The sequence below is a fragment of the Grammomys surdaster genome, unplaced genomic scaffold, assembly GCF_004785775.1.
Source record: "Grammomys surdaster isolate TR1022 unplaced genomic scaffold, NIH_TR_1.0 63, whole genome shotgun sequence".
Classification (NCBI taxonomy): domain Eukaryota; kingdom Metazoa; phylum Chordata; class Mammalia; order Rodentia; family Muridae; genus Grammomys; species Grammomys surdaster.
Genome location: NW_021604565.1, coordinates 9880729 through 9897617, shown reverse-complemented (window position 1 = coordinate 9897617; position 16889 = coordinate 9880729). Strand labels below are relative to the sequence as shown.

The 16889-nt window shown below is 42.7% G+C and overlaps 1 protein-coding gene across 2 annotated transcripts in view; it reads right to left on the bottom strand.

The window, feature by feature from the left end:
- The window catches only part of Ptdss1 (phosphatidylserine synthase 1), a 61755-nt gene that overhangs the window by 7438 nt on the left and 37428 nt on the right, over window positions 1-16889 (bottom strand). For both annotated transcript variants that reach the window (XM_028767602.1, XM_028767608.1), the window contains 2 exons: window positions 15847-15912; window positions 2122-2221 (listed from right to left, as the gene is read on the bottom strand). In XM_028767602.1, coding sequence (XP_028623435.1) covers window positions 2122-2221; window positions 15847-15912 — 166 coding nt within the window. The remainder of the gene's footprint in view (window positions 1-2121; window positions 2222-15846; window positions 15913-16889) is intronic.

Here is a 16889-nt window from a genome sequence, read left to right as displayed (position 1 = left end):
GAAGAGAGAGTGTGAGGAGTGAGTGAAGAGAGAGTGTGAGGAGTGAGTGAAGAGAGGATGTGAGGAGTGAGGAGAGAATGTGAGGAGTGAGTGAAGAAAGAGTGTGAGGAGTGTATGGAGAGTGTGTGTGAGTGAAAGGAGAGTACATGTGGTGTGTGTGAGATGTGTGTAAAGAGTGTGTGTGAGAGTGAGAGGGGAACGCACAGAGGTGTGTAGGAGTGTGGGAGTTCAAGAAAAGAAAAGAGCACAGGAGAAAAACAGAGTGAGCAGGAGAATGTAGAGTGCGTGCAGCCTCAAGCTGCGAGGGAATGAACAAGAAAGAAAGAAAGCAGAGAGTGAGAGAGAAGAGAGAGAAACTTCAAGCTTTGAAAATTTGCCTGTTAGCTTGTACCCAAAAAGTAGTCTGTGTATATTATGCGCCTTCCAGATATCCCTGCTTCCAGTTGAGAACTCCGATCCTGTGTCGAGGCTGGACCCCGACAGTAGACCCTCTGTATGTGTTAGGGATTTTACAAAGAACAACAGGATGTCGTATGCTTCGCACTGGGAGAGGGAAGCTAAGCCACTCTTCCCAAAGCAGTGGTTACAGAATGATTCTGGGAGGAGAAAGGTGATGTCTCCTCTAGTCTGCCATTGCATATTTTGGCCATCAGATGGCAGGTGTGCAAGCTCTTTCCTTTTCTCATCTCCTGAGCCTGTGCTGTCAGGTGGCAGCTGGGGTTCCCTCCAATAGGAAAAAAGGCAGAGCTGGCTGTGCAGAGGGAGCAGGCAAACACTGGCAGGTAGGAAGGAAAGGCACTTCTCATCGTGATCACTACACAGAAAGCCTGCTGTGGCTGCCAAATCTACTACCTCACCTAGGTACAAGAGGCCCATTTTTCACTTGGTTCAAGAGTCAAAAGCTTGTAATTTATGTGTTTGCCATCATACCTGTGGAAATCTAGGCAAGTATCCACTTAAAATGTCAAGATCTGGATTTAAAATAGCAATTGCACAGATTTTGTTTAAAGAGGGACAAGGAAGGGAGAATAGAGAACTCTGGAATGAAAGCCAGGCAGTCTGTGCCCATGGGCAGGAAGCAGTGAGCATGCACACTCCAGCCTAGCTTTCACAGTAAGGTAATAAACAGTAAAATCTATGAGTATTTGGCAACTTTATTAGGTAGCACATGAGATGCTTGCTTCCACATTAATCTCAAGTTCCGTGCATGGTACCTTGTCAAGCAAAGGGAATAATTAGAGGCTTTATTTCTCTGAGTACTGTGGTGTAACTTACCTCTCTCTTAGTGAATCATGATCATCTCACTTCTGAGTGGGAGCTCAATCTTGCTCTTTAATAAAGGTTGTGGTATGAAGATGTATTGAAATTCTGTTTCCATTCTTTTTGATTATAAAATATGCATGGTAGCAAGGACTTGCTATGCTTTGGGTCTTAAATGTCCCTAGAGGTCCATTTTAACCTAGTTCATAGCTTGTTGCAACTGGGAGGTGGTGGGATCCACCAACATGCAGAGTCCAGTGGAAGGGCTTAGGTCACTAGGGTACTACTCTTATAAGTCTCTCCTTCCCATCTTTTAAAACTCTATCATGTAGATTTGCATACAGATTGGGTTTTCTTTCTCTTTTTCTTTCTTTTCTTTCTTTTTTTTTTTTTTATTTGAGACAGGGTTTCTCTGTGTAGCCCTGGCTGTCCTAGAACTCACTCTGTAGACCAGGCTAGCCTCAAACACTCAACTCAGAAATCCACCTGCCTCTGCCTCCCAAGTGCTGGGATTAAAGGCGTGCGCCACCACTGCCAGGCGGGTTTTCATGTTCTCTTGTTATCATGCCTCTATTGCAACCTACTTGGTAAAGAAGGGGAGGCAGTGATTTGAGCCCTGAGACTCCCTTTCTTGGTGATCTTAGGAGAACACCGACTTCAGAGGATACTCAGCAAATGTTGCTGACAAAGAGGTACAGGTCAGAGCCTATTCTTTGACATCAGGCCAATGGCTAAGGTGGCCCATTTCAGATGCTGTATGTTTTATTCTTAAGCTTTTAGACTAGTGTCCAATTTTAAAAATGTCTATGAACTTCTAAGGAAAACTTGGTGCACACTTGGAGTATGAGAGTAACAACTTACCACACAAAGAAGCCAAAGCATTACGTAGAGTATCTGGGTCTTAGAGAAGAGATCTTGTCCAAATTTTATGCAAACAATAGCTTCCAGGAAACCAATGACCCTAAGCAGAAAAGAGCAAGAAGGTCAATGTTAGTTCACCTTATTAGACACAGCATGCTCATTGCCAGAAACATGCAACGGCTGAGTCACAAATGGTCAAGATTACTGCTCCAAACACAGGTACTCTACAAAAATAGCTCCTCCCTGTTGCACTTGCACTGAAAATATTTTTCCCCTCTTTTCTCTAAAACTATAACTCACTCCTTTTTTTAAAAAATATATATAAACAGCCAGCATTACCCAAGAGTGGATCCACAGGCCAAATTAGGAACCCTTTGAAGCACAGAGAACCCACTATCTTTGAAAGATGGTTCAGTTTTAGTGCCGCTGCTCCAGAGCTGGTTGCTGTGACTGGAGACTGCCTCGTCTACCTTTCTTCTGCTGTTTTCATACAGCTCTTGGCATGCACAGATATTATTAGAACCATCTAATGCAGTCGGTCAGTACTGCATCAACCACATTCTCTCCTAGTCTTCAAGAGGTTCAGATTAAACACTCTCTATTTTACTAACAGTATAAGCCTTTTATCCTCTCTTTAACTTAAGCAATTTTGCTAAGAACAGAAAATATTAACAACATAAGCATATAACTCATGATTTCCCTTTAAATTAAAATATTAATGAAAAGTATCAGGCCTTTAGTAAGGCTCAGAGATTGGAGGTAAGAATGGATGAAGTTAGGGTTATATAGTTAGCTAGAAAGATAGGAGAATCAAGATGTTCAATTAATTTAAATGGTTTATGTTTTAGAACAGAATCCAGACAGTTAATTATTGGTGAATGAGTGGATTGGTCCCTCTGTCCACTGGCAGACACAAAAGTCACAGCCATCATCAAATACATGTCTGGTTCTAAACAACAATAGACTATTAGGAATTAGGTTGATTTCAGCAAAGGAGAAAAATGAACAGAAAGTCTTCTTGAAAAAGAGCTTGGAAATCTTTTTCCTTCCGTCTCTACCCAAACAAAGTTAAATGATTGCCATTTGAAATGAGAGAACACTGCGATTTAACAGCCCCTCCCCCGAAAAGCCCATGATGCATGACTAAGCATCACTTAACCTATAGATCCTTACGGAAGACAGTATTCCAGTCTTGAAACCTAGACCATGATCTAACCCCGGATAGCAGTCAATTGTTCGAGCTGGTGAGACTCACACTTTTGCTGGGACTTTCTAAACAATCAGGTTGTGATCGAACATGACTTGTGAACCAACTATCCTTTGAGAGGTCGTTCAGTGAGAAAAGTAACTAATACACATGGGTAGCCGACTAATGGGGCAACAAGCCATTCTGAATTCACACACACACACACACACACACACACACACACACATACACACACACACACTTTCAACAGAAGCTTCATAAAATAATTGCAGCTATCATGAGATGAAAATTATAGGAGACCATTGTTTTCAACTAAGCTGTTGCCTCAGGTCCTAGTAGAGCAGGCTAAAAGTCACAATGGAGTCACTCACTCATGTTGAAGAAGTTCCATGTCCCCAAGTAGAAACCAAGGTAGGTATGCATTTGATTTAAGAAACTGAGATTAAAGATTACAAAAATGCAAAATGTGCCAAATTGGACAATTTCCTAGACATAAGAAGTTCTTTATACATAAGTTAACCTGGTGTCAACAGTTAATTATTTGTCTATGATTCCGTTTCCTTGTCTTTATCTTAAAGGATCGTAATGCTGAGATAACTTATCTTTCTATTTTTGTTTCTGCTTTCTCCCCACCCTTTAATTTCCATGAAAAGAAACTCCTCAGTTTTTTGGGACGTTTGTCCTATTTTACAGAATAAGTGTTGCCCAATTCTAGAAAACAAGAGCACTTATGATCTTTAACTAAATTATAATTTGTCTATTGACACTTACTTTGGTGGTTTTCTACTCTGCTACATTTTTATTTTATTCTAATTTTATATGTACAACTGTTTCACCTGCATGTATGTCTGTGCCTGTGGAGACCAGAAGAGAGCATCAGATCCCCTGGGACTGGAGAGAATGAGTTGTCTCGTGGGTGAAACTAACCTGGACCCTCGGGGGCTCCCAGAGACTGAACCGTTAACCAAAGAGCATACAAGGGCTGGACCCACGTCCAACCCTTATTGTACATATGTAGCAGTTGTGCAGACTGGTCCTCATGGTCCCCTAACAAGTGGAGCAGGACATTACCCTGACTCTGTTCCCTGGCTGTGGATCCTGTTCCCCTATCGAGGCTGTCTTGTCTGGCCTCAGTGGGAGATGCTGTACCTTGTCCTGCAGTACCAGGATAGGTTGATACCCAGGAAGAACTTCCCCTTCTCTGAGATGAACGGGAGGGGGAATGAGAGGAATGGGGGCCTATAAAGGGGCACTGACAGGAGAGGGAGTTCTATTGGGATATAAAGTAAATAAGGTAATGGGAGAAGGAAAAAAAAAAGAGTAAAACCCAGGTCCTATGGAAGACTCGCCAATATTTTTCTAACTGTTGAGCCATCTCTCTGGCCTTCTATTTTGCTTTTAAATGATGATCTCAGGATCTACTACACAATGGGCTTCATAAAGAACTGCAGGTTTTTCTAAACATCACATCTCCAGGATGTAAGAAGATTGACTCATTTAAGCCATTTTCTGGGCACATGGACACATCTCAGTAAGAAAGTGACAACTGAGTTGAAGAACTTTGACTGACTCCATTTTGAAGTCAGACGCCATCATACTGTGTTGTTTAAAAGAAGTTGTTGTTTTTAAGTCTGTTTCCTAGAGCCTGATCTGATCCAACCCATGACCTTGACTTGTTTATGAGAACACCCTGTCCTTTCCTAACCCTTGCCATCACCTTCTCTAATCATATGGTGTTTGTTGAGATTTTTCTGTATTTCTTATTGCTCCATTGTCTCTCTTCTGTAAACCTGCTTCCCAACTACTTATGATTTTAACTTTTTAAAAAGGGGCCCAGCCCTGTATGTAGCCTGGGCAGCACAGCAGAGCTGGCACTGACGGTGAAGGCACAGCTGAGCCAGCCTGAAGATATGAGAACAGAAGAGCTGACTCTGTCCCTTGCTGGCTGAGACACTGGGTGAGCTAGCTGGAGGAATACTGGACAGCCTGTCCTTGTATGGGTGCAGGAGAGCTGGCAGGCTCACCAACACAGCTGCATCCTAAGTCCAGATCCTGGGCTTTGAGCTGGCCCACTCCAGCATCTATCCCATCTATGACCTGCTAGAAAATGTGAAAGGACCAGTCTTGAAGATCCAAAGATGCATGGATCTCCATGACACAGGATAACAGCAGGATATCTGAAAGGAGTCCCTTTGAGGATCCAGTATTGACAGTAGAGCAGAAGTCACAGGCCCTGAAACAGGCCAGTGACTCACTGCAGTGAACACTTGAAAGTAAAGATGTGTAGACATGCCACAGCTTCCATGACACCTTTTTAAACAAAATCGATTACATTTGATTTTATCTTGGTGGGGAGGTCGCAAGGGCAGAGTGGATATGGGGGGATGGGGGAGATGAGTGGGATCGGGATACATGATGTGAAATTCACAAAGAATCAAAAAAAAAAAAAGTTAACAAAAAGAAATGGACTTGAGGCTGTTGTCTTTATCCAGGTTTAGGAGGCAGTCATTGGCCAGCTCTTGGATGTACCCCAGAAAAAAATCTAACTTGTTTCAAATTTGGTTCAATATTGTGGTAGTGGTCTTACTCTTACATGGTAGAATTAACATTTTCTGGAGGCCATCCAGACCTACCACCCAAATTCTGAAGTAGGACATGTACACCTTAGGTTTCCAGGCTTCTGGTATGCTTTCAGTTTCAGGGACTATCAAGATAAATTGCTACTCTGAGAAAAGCAGCGTCTACAGAGGTCTCCATGGTAAGCCACAGTCTAGTCTGTTGGATCCTGGTCTGGGACATGGCATGGTTGGGGGAGATTCCAAGAGAACCTGAATATTCTCCAGTCCAGGGCAAAAAGGGATCCTACCTGAGCTTCTTGGCCTGCTTTTATGTCTTCTTCTCTTTGGCTTCATTTTTACTGTCTCTGTTCTGACTTTTATACTTTTGGTGGTAACTGCTTCATCTTGGACTTGGGGTGACTGAATGAATGGACAGACTTGTAGCAGCACTCGACTAGTGCTACTCAATGCAACACAGACAGTCTGTGTAGTAGACTAGCAAGCCTAACAGCCCTGTAACCCACACGCTAAAGAATCCTGACCCATGCTTTGTCTCCATATTTGCTCCCATGAGAATTTTGTTACTCCTTCTAAGGACCAAAGCACCTATACTTTGGTCTTCCTTGTTCATGAGCTTCATGTGGTCTGTGAGTTGTATCTTGGATATTGCAAACTTTTGAGCTAATATCCAATAATCAGTGAGTGCATACCATGATTGCTCTTTTGTGATTGGGTTACCTCACTCAGGATATTTTCTAATTCCATCCACTTCCCTAAGAATTTCATGAAGTCATTGTTTTTAATAGCTGAGTAATATTCCATTGGGTAAATGTACCACATTTTCTATATCCATTCCTCTGTTAAAGGACATCTGGGTTCTTTCCAGTTTCTGGCTATTATAAATAAGGCTGCTACGAACATAGTGGAGCATAGGTCCTTGCTATATGTTGGAGCATCTTCTGGGTATATGCCCAGGAGTGGTATAGCTGGGTCCTCAGAAAATGCTATGTCCAATATTCTGAGGAACTGCCACACTGATTCCCAGAGTGGTTGTATCAGCTCGTAATTCCACCAACAATGGAAGAGTGTTCCTCTTTCTCCACATCCTTGCAAGCATCTGCTATTACCCGAGTTTTTGATCTTAGCCATTCTGACTGGTGTGAGGTGGAATCTCAGGTTGTTTTGATTTGCATTTGCCTGACGACTATGGATGCTGAACATTTCTTTAGGTACTTGAGAGCAAATATGGGGACAAAGCGTGGGACAGAAACTGAAGGAGGGGCTGTCCAGAGACTGCTCCACCTGGGTAACCATCCCTTATGCAGTCAGCAAAGACAGACGATGATGTTTATGCCAGGAAGTGCATGCTGACAGGAGCCTGATATAGCTGTCTCCTGAGAGGCTCTGCCAGAGCCTGAAATATACAGAGGTGGATGCTCACAGCTAACCATTGAACTGATCATGGGGTTCTCAATGGAGGAGTTAGAGAGAAAACTGAAGGAGCTGAAAGAGTTTGCAGCCCCATGAGGAGAGAAACAATACCAACCAACCAGAGCTCCCAGGGTCTAAACCACCAGCCTGAGAGCACATAGGTAGGGACCCATGGCTCCAGCTGTATATGTAGGGGAGGATGGCATTGTTGGGCATAGGTGGGAGAGGAAGTCCTTGGTCTAGCGAAGGCTGGACACTGTGTATGGGGGAATTTGTGAGTGGGGAGGGTGGACTGGGAAGGTGGGTGAGGCACATCCTCATAGAAGCGGGAGGAGGGGGGATGGGATAGGGGGTTCCTGGGTGGGGAGGGAATGGGGAAAGGGGATCACATCTGAAATGTAAATAAAATATCCAATAAAAAAAAAAGAATTCTGACTAAGTTCATCTATAGTCCAGGAGCATTATGATTATCCTATCACTAAGGATTACTTCCAATCATTGTGTGAAACAGAGTGACCCACATTTGGGGTTGACTGGTCCTCCCAGGGCACTTTTGATTCTCAGATAGCCTGGGCGGTGGTAAATGTCACACAAGGTAAGCCTAGCCACTCAGATCAGATTGCCTTGAGCTGAAGCAACTTCCAAATTGCCCCAGTGGATGAAGGTCTATATGGTCCACAATGGGCGAGGTGGCCAAGCCCTGATTGTCAGCAGACGGGCTCTTCATGGGTCTGTAGCAGAGACCTAGGAGGCCGCTCTGAAAACCCTTTTGCATGACTCACAGGAGGACGAATCCCTCCTCCCTCCATAAAACCATCTTTACTCCTTTTTTCCCTTTCCCTCTCAATATCCACATTCAGCACCCCAGCGTCCACCACATAGACTCACTCTGTCCTCTTGACCACATCTACCCTATCCCTGCCCCACTTTCCCCTACCCTTCCATCTTGCCCCTTCCACATACTGGCCGGAGGTCCCATACGGGATCCTCCGATATTGGTTTTGGGGTAGCACCTCCTTTGGTCCTTGCTTCCCTGTAGCTGTTTCCTAACAACCACTGCCTGTATGTCCCTTTCTCCACTATAGATTCTACAACTGGAAGAAGCAGAACCCTTTCGAACCCTTTCAGTACTAACCCCGATTCCTTAGTTTCTCTAAATGATTTTAGCTTTTTCAATCACCTCCCCATGGGGGCGATTGTCAGCAGAGTTTTCGTATTACTGAAAAACAGGGAACTGATTCTCACAAAAGCAGTTGAAGCACTTCCAGAAAAGCTTCAATGACTGATGACCAGAGGGTAGAGACAACTGCCAAGATAGGGACCCCAACAACACCGAGAGAAGTAAGAGGTCACTCAATAACTACCACAAGTTTCTTTTAGAAGGGATGAAATGAGTAGCCCGAAAACCTACTAACCAATCTAAGATAGCGGATGTGAAACAGGGCCTGATGAATTGCCTTCAGCTTTCTTGGAGCACTGCCTGGATGTCTATCAGTTATATACCCCTATAGACCCAGAGGACTTGGCAAATCTCAAGGCAGATGGGGTGTACTACCATGACTGTACTACAAGCCTCAGCTACTTCCCCATGATAAAACAAGGAGACCTTTACAAAAGGACTGACTGATGTGCCTACTGCAAGGAAGTGATTCATTTGAAAAATGACTGTTCATGCCTGAAACAGGCATGCCCACCCAAACCAAGCCACCCACTTAGTATTTCAGGAGCCTACTCCATCCTGAGTGGAAACAGCCCAAGTGGTAGCTAAGAAATTATTAATGAAAATTATTTCGAGATTTGGCTTCCCCATATCTCTCAGGTCTGACAACAGCCAAATGATCTCAATTGCTCTCTAAGGTTCTTAACATAATTTGGAAACTTGGTTGTATGTATCATCCTCGGAGGTCAGGAAAAATAGAGAGGATGGACAGAACTTTAAAGGAGATTTTAACTAAGCATACCCTCGAGAATGGTGGTAACTCTGGCCTTACATCCTTCTCAGGGTCCAATGTACTCCCTTCCAAAAAAAGCTTACCCCACATGAAACAGTCTTTGGACATCCACCTTCCATGAACTCTCAGGTACATGCTGGACTGCCCTGCTCCAATCTGTGAGTCCTTAAAAAAGATTGCAGTTAACTTTGGATGAGATTTTCCCTCAGGGCCAGGCTGCTCGACCAGTTGGGTACTATCTACCAGATCACCCATTCCAGCCTGGAGACAGTGTATTAGCCCACTGCTTCAAAACTGACCAGCTTGAAACTAGATGGGAAGGCCCTTACATCATGAATCTCTAGACATCTACTGCTGTTAAGATTGCTTAGTACTCTTGCCTGGGTTCATCAGTTGCCAGCTACAGGTGGCACCTGATGAATCCACAGAAGAGAAGTCCAAGCCCCAGAGGTGGAAAGGGAATGAAAAAAAGACCATTAAAAGTTAAACTTTCTAGCCGGGCGGTGGTGGCGCACGCCTTTAATCCCAGCACTCGGGAGGCAGAGGCAGGCGGATTTCTGAGTTCGAGGCCAGCCTGGTCTACCGAGTGAGTTCCAGGACAGCCAGGGCTACACAGAGAAACCCTGTCTCGAAAAACCAAAAAAAAAAAAAAAAAAAAAGTTAAACTTTCTAACTATTGACTGTCTACATAACTTTAAACATTGTGCTCTTAATGTTAGAATTCTCACCATGATTTTCCTATGGCTAATAGTTTTATTGTTTAATTTTCAACTTATACAAACAGAACCTAAATGTACCTTGATCAGGGAAATAAAAGGCACCTCTATTATAAGAAATACTCCTATATTGTCTTCCTATGCAAAATATTGCTTTTATCCCATAGTTTAGACAAAAAAAAAAAAAGAACAGTCTTTAGGCATGGATGGAAGATACTTAGGATGGACTAATTTAACTGATCCATCGCTACATAATACAGACTTCAGCATAACCAAATATTCTTTAAAAGGTTCTGATATTGAAAATTACAGACTGCTAAAATAAGAATGGAAAGGGAAGATTCATAATTACTTTAACTGAACTTAACATACCTAGAGTAACCATGTCTGTAATTTATACTACGGGGCATAATCTTTGGCTCCATCTAGCACTAAAAGCCAATGAGAAAATTCCTTTTGTATCAGAGGATATCCCTTTGTTCCTGGGCTCTTAAAAAAAAATCTGTACAGAACAGAGTTTTCATATGAACAATATAGAAGGATAATGGAGGACAAAATGGAATATGCCCCCCACTAATGTTTTATAAGCTGTGACTGATGTTCCGGTTGGTTGATAAGGTATTTGCCTCCACAGCCTGTGTTTTGATTGCACTAATGTTCTTATTGTAATTCTACTTCTTATCACACCCTCCCCTTTGGGAAACCATTGCTCTTAGGATGGAATTTTAAAACAAACAAACAAAAACAGTACTTACTCTGCACTCCCTGAGGGTACAGGGGCTTATGTGGGCTAGGACTTGCTATACTTATTGAACTCAGCAAATCTTTATAAGTGGTTAGAACTGTAAGAGCTCTTCCTGAGAATTACAATGAATCCTTACATCTACTGGACCCCACTATAGCGGCTGCTACCTCAGCCTTTGTTCATCAATCTCAGGGCTTGTTGCTGGACTGCAAACAGAGGTATCTAACTAGAAATACCTTGTCTAATTTCAAAAACTACTAAAATATAGTAAAAAACAAATTAACTGAAATTAATCAAGAAATGGGAGAACTTAGAACAACTGTTCTACCAAGTAAGAGCTATTATAGATTACCTGTTATTTAGACATAATCTTGGTTGTCACCATTTTACAGAAATGTGCTGTTTAATATCTCTGATTTCTCTCCTACTATTGACAACTACATTGATGATTAAGAAGAAATAAAATCTGTCAACAAAAATTGACAGGTCAATATCTAAGATGGTTCTCCCACTTGGTGGCCTTCTCATATTATGGGCCTTTGCCCTCCAATGTGTTACTAACTTTATCGCCCATCAGGTAAAAAATTTTAGAATCACTGCCACTCAACAATACTATTAAAGACAGTTCCCTAAAGATTTGACAGGGATACATAAGTCAAGCAGGGAATGAGGAATCTTCCTGACTCCATTTTGAAGGCAGGAGCTACTAGGCTGTATTATTTAACAAAGAAGTTTCCATTTACTGTAAGAGCTGAGTTGCTGCTTTTAAGTCTGCTTCCTGGAGCTTGACCTGCTCCAACCTATGACCTTGACTTGTTGATGAGAACACCCTGACCCTCCCTAACCTTCTCCAATCACTTTCTCCGATCATAAGTCAACCACATGGTGTTCAGTATTTCTTATTACTGCATCATTTCTCTTCTGTAAATGTCCTTTGCAGTAACTACTTGTGACTTTACTCCTTAAAAGGGGACCAAGAAATGGACTTGGGGCTGCTTTCTTTAACTAGACTGAGGAGGCAGTCTCTGGTCAGTTTTTAGATGCATCCTAAAAAAATCAAGTTTCCTTCAAATTTGGCTCAAAATTGTGGTAGTGGTTTTATTCTTGCCAGGTGGATTAAGAGAGTAAATACAGAAGGGACTAGCTTTGGGGTCTTCTGGGTGTGGGATGGGAAAGCAGGCCTGGCATGGGTGAGGCAGGGACAAAGGCTAGATGTGAACGGAACCAAAGGAACTAGTGGGAGTCAGAGCAATCTGGACGACAACCCTAGAGCTCAGCTTTTAGTGTGAGGGAAGGTTTAACATAGGGTTTACATATTAATACAATCATTCTGGAGGCTAAACCAAGCTGTAGTAATAATTAGAGTGTGGACACAGGATGACTACCACTGCAGTCCAGACATGGTGACCAGAGGAGATTGTGGGAAGTGGTAAGAATGTTCTAATAATCATAGGAACTCATTCAACCACCAGCCAGTCTTCAATTCTCGGGCAGATTCCTATGCAACAACAACTTTCTGAAAGTTAGCATAGCTTTTCTACCAACTCAAATGGCACTAGTTTGGGCTAAAAATCCAAAGGTCTGCCAAAGGGAAAGCCTGTTCACTGAGATACCCTACCTTCCCATCTACCTTCAGATGCCCTGAGGTGAAATTTCTCTTTATTCAGTTCAAATGTAAATATTTACATTTGTATGTATACACACACACACACACACACATACTTTGTATGTATGTATGTATGTATGTATGTATGTATGTATGTATGTATGTATATATTCCTCCCCATAGTGAAGGAGGTAGCCAGACAATACAGCCTGAGGGATCTCGGCCAGTGCCCCCCTTTCTGAATCTTGAATGTCTGCTGCCACCAGATCTTGATGATAAGACAAACAGAATAGCCTGAGGCTTCTGCATAGGGGCAGACACTGGAGATCCTAGCCTCCTTAGTCCGGGTCTGCTGCATCAGTCACAGGTCTTCCATGCAGCAGCTAGGTCCACTGGGTGGAAAAAGGATGTTAATGCAGGGATAAGGGTGCGGAATTCCTCAACTAATGGAGCCAGATGGTGTGTAGAGTTATTTCTAGAACTAAGCAACAAGCTCAACCTAAGCAGCACGTAAGAGGCTATTGTCATTAGAACCTACTCTACATTATAAGGACACTACAACCATGTATGGGCCCCCTGCATCAGTAAAGGCCCATTAAGGAACCTTTCTTCTGCCTAAGAGGAAAATAAAAAATAAAATAAAGGGGCTGGAGAGATAGTTCAGTGGTTCAGGGCACTGGCTGCTCTTCCAGAGGTCCTGAGTTCAATTCCCAGCAACCACATGGTGGCTCACAACCATCTGTAATGGGATCTGATGCCCTCTTCTGGTGTGTCTGAAGACAGTGACAGTGTACTCACATATATAAACTAAAATAAATAAGTCTTAAAAAAATAAAATATCTGGCCCAGCTTGAGACATAAGATTCCAAGCTACCCAAACCAGCTTTATTGCAGTCGATCACCTGGGTAGGGGACCACACCTTGGGAAGGAAAAACTACTATTAGCTGTCCTGAAGAGGTAAGTGGAATAATCCCTTTAGTGAAATACTGGTTTTTCTTTTCCAGAATCTCTATTCCTAGCAGTCTCTAGCAACCACTGTAACATTCTGTTGGGCCTGTGGACCTTTCCATGTAATGTCCCTGTCTCTCTGGGAGTCTACTTACAGCCTAGTAGGTTTTAGGGTTTTTGTTTGTTTGTTTGTTTTCTAGAAAACAGTTTCCAAAGAATTCCTCATACTGTTTCTAAACCCTACTGTGTGCCATGTGGCTGACATCCACTTTGGCTTAACTTACACAGCATTTTCCTCCTCTGGGAGGCTGCTAAGAGTTATAGCTGGCCTGGCCTCATGTTTTTCTTTTAAAATCTAATAAAACTGTCCGTTTGAATATACTTTGGCTTTGACTTTCAAACTTTTCTTTTCTTTTAATTCATTAATCAGCAGGAAACAAATCTATTCCTGCACCTCTAGAGGATTCCTACAGGAACTGATCATCAGAGTATAATCTCAGAACCACCCTCAAGATTGGATACTTGGTAAGTATTTTCTAATTTAACTCATCATGGTCACTCAGGAAGCCAGACAGTGATCCTGGGGTTTGGGAGTGGGCTTCTAGTTCTGGCTGGAAAGAATCAAGCCCTTTTTTGGAGGAAGTAAGCATTTCACTGAGCCTGAGGGAGAAAGCTATGATCGTGCTCTAGGACTTCCTGAGCTCAGGAACCCCACAAGGAAAGGAACAAGAGAGATCCTGAGCCTACATTTAGGGTTTGAGGCAAGATGCAATCTGAGGGAAGAAAATCGGCTACTAAAAATCACTTAAATGCTAATGCTAGAGTTCTTGAGATGTGAGAGAGGTTTTTTTATGCTGAGAAGTGGAGAGTGACAAGTTGGAAACTGAGTCAACAATAAGAGAATGACGGTGTGAAGAGAGTATAAAAGGTACCAAGGGCTGTAACAAAGGCTGGAGGACAGGCTCACCAAAGGGCGGAGAGACAATGTGGTCAGTCAGCAAGATGGCAACCACTGATCAGGGCCTCGAGAGCCCACACTACTAGTAGTTATCCATTCTCAACAGCTTTCTCCTTCCCCCGTTTTATGGCTACATCTGTTCTTGAGACAGTCTGAGGCTATAAACTGGGAAGAATGTCAACATAATTACGAGAAAGTTTTCTGAAAATCCTCAGATCCAGGCATGGGGAGGTGGCTCAGAGGGTGAAGTGCTTGCAGTGGAAGCCTGAGGACTGGAGTTGAGGTTCCTCCAACCAGGAAGTACCCAGCACAGAGTGGCTTGCCTGCAATCCCAGCCTTCAGAAGGCAGGGAGAACAGACTCAGATGCAAGCTGACCAATCAGTCTCTCTCCATCAGTGAGCTCTGGATCCACCTGAGAGATGCCTCAATGAATAAAGTAGGAAGAGACTGAGAAAGACACCTGACTCAACCTTGGGCCTCCAACCCGGACATGACACTATATACAGGTGAGAAACAAAACAAAACTTAGACCTATATGTCAACTGAGGGAGATGACTCGGCAAGTCTGTAGTTAGTAATTTAGTAACTCAGAAGGATTTTCAGAGTTAATGTTTATATAAAACAAAAACAAACAAATTATCTCCTTCAGGAGAAAACTGTCTAAAATCCTGGAAAGGAAACCTGAGGTGGGTAGCCCTGTTTGACCTTTGCTCTGTATTTCCTACCTTCGAAAAAGGCTAAATGTCAGTACTTATGGGATGTAGATACTCCTCTTCCTCTACATCTTGCTAAAGCCTGGTGTCATTCCTTCTTTAAAACCACAGAGAAGCTCTCTGAGTCTTTCTGACAGGTGCATGTTTATACACAGGCCCACAGGAGAGTGCTAGAGGGAAGGCAGGGTCACAGCAGTTCACCTCTGGATCATCTTCACATGACAAATTCTTTTGTATTTTGCTTAGAAGTTTTTACCAATGTGTGTAATGATGTCTAACTCTGCCTGTAGTCATTTGTCCTATACTGTACACTCAAATTAGAACCTAGATTAAGTCTTGAACCTAGGCTACACCAGGGACTTGTCTTCCTTACCCAGACCCCTTTCGAACTCTGGATGTGAGACAAAATGGTAGATGGTTGGTGTTTAAGCAGCAGAATGACCTACCTGACACACAGAAAAGAGACTCACCCATAAGGGGGTTTTGGAGGAACTAGGAATGTGAAACAGCAAACAGTATATTAGGAAATAGCAGTTGTACCCACAATTTGTAACCATATGGCTGTGTTAATTCCTGGAGCAATAAAATTATATTGAATATGCAGTGAGCTGTTTTATGGTGGCCTTCTAAGGTCAAAATTACATGAAGTGTGGCTCAGCCCAGGGCAGAATGATGTCCCAAACTCAAATATGTTCAGAGAAAATTCAACAGATCCATACTGGATCTAATTTATTTTGCAAAGCAAGGTTTCTGAGTTCTTCCAAAAATAGTTTCTTACCTTGATCAACTTCTTTCATGGGGAATTACACTGGAAGATTCTGAACAAGCACTATTCAAAGAAAACTAGAGGCTCAAAGGCTTTGGAACCCCTACAATCACAGATACTCACCCAAATACCCAGCACTGTGTCCCTACACGCTTGCACTGTGTGTCTGTGAGGTAGGCATAGTACTGTCTGAAAGAACAGAATTAGAATCCATGAGACCTCTACACAATGGCATCACGTTGACAGAGGGAACATAAAATCTGCTCTGCCTTGTTTGCCATACTCCAGCAGCCTGGTCTAATTCGACACAAGGGAACAGACAGCCAGGGCTATTCAAACATTCCTGTAAGAGATTCTGAATTTGGGTCAGGTGGGAGTGAAAGGAGTTCAGCTTAAAGGATCATGCTATTGACAAAGGCAGCTTTGGTCTAGCAACATTTCCACAGTCCTGAGCAAGACAGCCTGAGCTGGATGTAGTTTCTCTGTGGAGAGGAGACCACTCTGGAGGATTAACTACAGGCTTCTTTAACTATCTCTTACGGTATCCTCAGGTTTATGGATGTTTACTGTAACCAGGTAAAAATGTAGACATCTTTGCCTTGCAGTAACTAAAAGGGCCCCAACTGCATTTCACTATAGCTGCGTACCAGGACTCTGAGTGTTGCTGACAAGATTAGCAGTGGGTGTTTAAGTGTTCTAAGCAGCACCCACGACTATGCCATTCAAATATTTCCAGCTGTCAAATGAAGATAAAGACAGATGAAAGTCACTTTAATAAAGTGACCAATACATAAGTTATATCAAAATACTAGAATAATATTTTGCATTGCCTTTGGATTAACACTTGGAAATCTGGTATGTTTGTTTACATGTGACTGGAGTGGGTGTCAGTAAGACAGTGTGGCTTGTAGTCTCAGAAATACTCCTCAGCTCTGTCCATGCCTACAGAAGCCAAGTGAACCAGAAGCTTACCATTTTGGGAGAATTACAGGTTCCCTTGAGGATTTGAGAATTCTATGGCAAAAAAAATATATAACATATGCACAAAAGACTTTACATTAAACTCTGTGGGACTAAGATATTATGCAATACTCATCCATGATCTATGATCTCATTACTTCAAAGTCCCCAATGAAAACATCTGAACACAGGTTTTCTCTCATTTA